The following is a 4,204-nucleotide window of genomic DNA, read 5'->3' as shown; positions in this document are numbered from 1 at the left end:
AACTTGAGAGTTTTCTTAATTAATTATTCATCACAATTATATGCGTTATGTTATTTTCTTGATCCCCTATCCATCGTACAATCATAGTCTATGATTCATAGAGAGCTACAACTCCGGTATACTACCGTAGCATATTTCGGATGAATTATGTAATGTCATGTTGCAAAACTAAAGCATATGGTGTCGCGTTATTCGATTAGATTGGTACGTTGGCGTATCGAGAGTGTAGGGTAATGTGCATTACCGCTCAATCAAACACAAACCAACGCTGGTCAAGCCGCCCAATGACTCAAATGCCTTGTTGTAAGTTGCTTGCCATGTAGGTTTACATGGCAAGGTATAAATGTTCTAATATTTAAACTTTTTCTATGGCTTGCGACCTAAAGTGAGAATTTGTCTTGGTCAAATTCTAGTTAAGTCTTTAGTTTGTTAGTTTTTGTTTTTTTTTCTTTCTTGAGAACAAGTAAAGAGTTAAGGGAAGGATGAGAATTCAAAACCATTACAATAATTTATGGAAGGGAGAGTCTCGAACGCGGGACGCATGAGTGAAAACTAACGCCCTATCCACTAGGATATTGGACCACATGTATTTTGTAAGAATTTTGATACTTTTAACTTCACTTTTATGTAGGACTTAGGAATCTATTTTGAGCAAAAAGTGATCAATATGACTAGAAGATTAGTAAACTAGCAGATTCTCCATATTAGAGTAGGAGATTGTTTCCTAGTTTATGTTAAGGGATTTATTTAGACCTTTTGTAAGAAGGATTTGTATTAGTATAATAAATAAGATAGCCGGGCCTAGGAATTCTCTACGCGACTTTCCTCCAAAGCTTTGGGATTTTCAGGCTTTGGGATTTCGAATATGGCAAAGCGCTTCGAGGACCCCAGTTCTCGCCGTCGTCGGACAAGAAGGTAACTCACTTTCTCTCTCTCTCTGGGTACGAATTAGGGTGTATTTTTTAATTTTTTTAATGAATTTAGGATATTCAATCAGGATTTTAACTGATTCTCTGAAGTTCAAGAGATATTCAATTAGAGTTTTAAGTTAGTTTATTAAAATTCTTAGAAATTTGGGTGTATTCAATTAGGATTTTAAAGAAATTTATCACATTTCAGTTGTATTCAATTAGAAGTTGATTTTAAAGAATTTGATAAAGTTGAGGAATTAAAGAGAATTAGAAAGATTTAGTAGTTTATTTTAAGTATCCACAAATCGAAAGAATTAAATCAAAATTTTATATGAAATATCTACAAATCAATTAAACTCTATAAAAATTCATGGATTTATAAGTCTCTCAATTGAATACCCCCCTAAACTTGCTAAAATTTGTTAGCAGTTAGTAGTTACCCGGCCGAGAGGTGATTGGAAAACTTGAATAATTTTGTGTTGTTTGTTTCAGTTGGTTGGAGCCGGGAGGTGATTGGAAAACTTGAATAATTTTGTGTTGTTTGTTTCGGTTGGTTGGATGCTGTTGGTGGTGGTGCTATGGGCGGATTTCGTCACTCGGAACGGTTAGCACTGTTGTGCCTTGGCCCGTTCGTTAGTGCGGAACCGAGATTCAGATTACAACCTCACCAAAATCACACACAGTTGAACAAAATAAAATACAAGAAATAAAGACACAGAGAAATTTACGAGGTTCGGCAAAAACTTGCCTACGTCCTCAGAGAGATATTGCTCTTCACTATGAGAAAAACAGTACAAGTATACACATGAGTTAAATCGACATAACCCAATCCCATATCCCTTGTACACCCACTCACAGAATTTTCCCAAGAGCCTCACTCTACCCCAAAAGTTCTTTCACAAGAGATCTTTCACTCTAGCTCTCTTGATTTCTCTCAACCCATGTTCAACCTTTTCCATGGGAGAGCCGAATGCTCTCCCCCTTGGATGCTCTCTTTCACTCTTCCTTGCTCTCTTAAACAACCCTCTCTCTCTACAACTCTCCCTATAAACCGAAAAAGAGCTCTCACGGGTGTTGAAGACAACCAAACTTTTCCCTTTTACTTTTCCCTTTTTTCTTCCCCAAAACAAGGAAATGTGTTCCAACTTTCTTTCTTTAGCCGAAAGTTATTTTGGACATTTGTCCACTTGGCCACAAACTCCAACAAGCACAGCATTATGGGGCTGATGCTGCTCGAGGCATCTCATATACGGCCAGCGACGTCAACAAGTACAGGACGAAGCGGAGGAAAATAACTGCTAAAGGCCCGTCTGAAAAGCAGGATCTCCGGTCTGAAACGCAGGACCTCAAGAGGGAAATTACTACTGATGGCACCGCTTACGCGGTAGGCAAAGTCGAGGAGCATACTGATGTAGGCAGCACGTCTGAAACGCAGGACCTCAATACTGATGTCACTTCTTATACGCCCCAAGGCAGCATGCCTGAAACGCAGCACTTAAATACTGACGATACCTCTTATACGGTCGAGGAGTATAGGCAACGGAGGGGAATGACTGTTGAAGGCTGTGGTGATATTCCAAAACCCATCAGGACTTTCGATGACACTCGATTTCCAGGTACCTACTTTTTAGTTTCTATCTTGTTTTAAACAAGTTAACTTGTTATGTAATAAAATATAACAAATATATATACACATACATACATATATACATATATATATATATATATTTCCACTTGAATGTGTACCTATATCTATTGAACTGATAATTTCCCTTGAGCATCATAGAAAATGTTACACAACAATTTTCAAAAGCTGGATTTGCTAGGCCTACACCAATTCAAGCTCAAGTATGGCCAATGGCTTTGGAGGGCCGTGACCTCATTGGTATTGCTCAACCAGGATCCGGGAAGAAGCTGGCGTATCTGATGCCTGCAATTGTCCATATAAACTCCCAGCCAAAACTATGTGAGTTTATATATGTTAGTTATCCTTAAGATAATCCCATCCTAGCTCTTTTAATCATGTATATTTGTGTTATATTGATCATAGGCAATAAGTTTTTCCATTTTATAACTTTCCTTCAGCTCGTGGTGGAGATGGCCCAAGAGTATTGATTTTAGCTCCAACGGAGCGACTCGGTGAAGAAATCCAACAAGAGTATGCTAAATTTTGTGCAGCTTCCAACATTAAAGTCTTATTAAGCTGGAAACTGTCTTCTCCTAAAAAAAGTAGTAAGTGCTGGTGGCAAACTACATTTTACCGTCTATTGTTATTATTGTGCTACTGCAATGGAATATCATGTATCAGATATTATCTACTTGATATTCTGTTATAGGCCTTGTTTATGGTAACATGTACTTTTTTGTAGGTGGTGATTTTAAGGGAGACTTCTTGTTTGAGTATATGTATATTTATTCTTCTTTTTTATTGCAATTAATATTTTGGCTCAGGAGGTGGGATTCTAATCGCCACACCTAGGACCTTGCATTTTGCGTTAGAGGATGGTTATACTAACGTCAGAAGGGTCACATATCTTGTGTTGGATGGCGCTGATTGGATGCTAGAAAAACAAAACATGGGGTTTGGGTCTCAAATACAAGACATTGTTTCTAAGGTTCGAGATATTGCCCTTACTTTATTCTGTTGAATAAGAAGAGTATCCAAGATAACTCTAATGATCCCAAGAAGAAGAAAATAGAGCACACTCTTAAAGAAAGCTCACAAAACAAACTAATTAGCAAAGCTTTTCTTATTTAGCTCTAGGCTTTGTTTTTCCTTGGATGATATACAATGCTTGGGGACTTGAGTATTTATAGCAAACCAAATGAAAGCTACATCACACACTTAATTAAACTAAGTTTATTTACAACCACACAAAACACATTAATTGCACCTAATTATGTTGTTTTCCACACAACCTTACCTAACTTTGCAATTGTAAGCAATTACATCATCAAACTAGATATGGACTTGGGCTTTAGATTGGGTTGTGGATTACTTATTGTTTTGGGTTGACATTGATTCTCAACACTCCCCCTCAATGTCAGCTCTCATTCTTTGCACTGTGCTGAGTAAACAGCGAAAAATTTCGAGCTTGCCTGTACTCAAACTTTTTGTGAACAAGTCCGCAACTTGATCATTCGTCTTGACCTGTCTCATCTCAATCTCTTCTTGCAGAACCTTTTCTCTGATAAAGTGGTAATGTACCTCCACATGCTTAGTTCTTGCATGAAAGACTAGATTTTCCGCCAAGCGAATGGCCGATTGGTTATCACAGTACAATGGTACTGGA

At 37.7% G+C, this 4,204-nt stretch overlaps 1 protein-coding gene across 1 annotated transcript; it reads left to right on the top strand.

The window, feature by feature from the left end:
• The first annotated feature begins 329 nt into the window (after positions 1–329).
• Positions 330–3,247, top strand: LOC137715606 (ATP-dependent RNA helicase DBP2-like). The gene is made up of 6 exons (XM_068454947.1): positions 330–337; positions 849–915; positions 2,125–2,219; positions 2,331–2,527; positions 2,698–2,877; positions 2,997–3,247. The coding sequence occupies exons 1-6, from the start codon at positions 330–332 to the stop codon at positions 3,245–3,247; spliced, it is 798 nt and encodes a 265-aa protein (XP_068311048.1).
• The last annotated feature ends 957 nt before the right edge of the window (positions 3,248–4,204 follow it).

Source organism: Pyrus communis, chromosome 14, assembly GCF_963583255.1.
Source record: "Pyrus communis chromosome 14, drPyrComm1.1, whole genome shotgun sequence".
Lineage (NCBI taxonomy): Eukaryota > Viridiplantae > Streptophyta > Magnoliopsida > Rosales > Rosaceae > Pyrus > Pyrus communis.
Note: the sequence above shows the minus strand (reverse complement) of the source record. Positions and strands in the feature narration are given on the sequence as shown.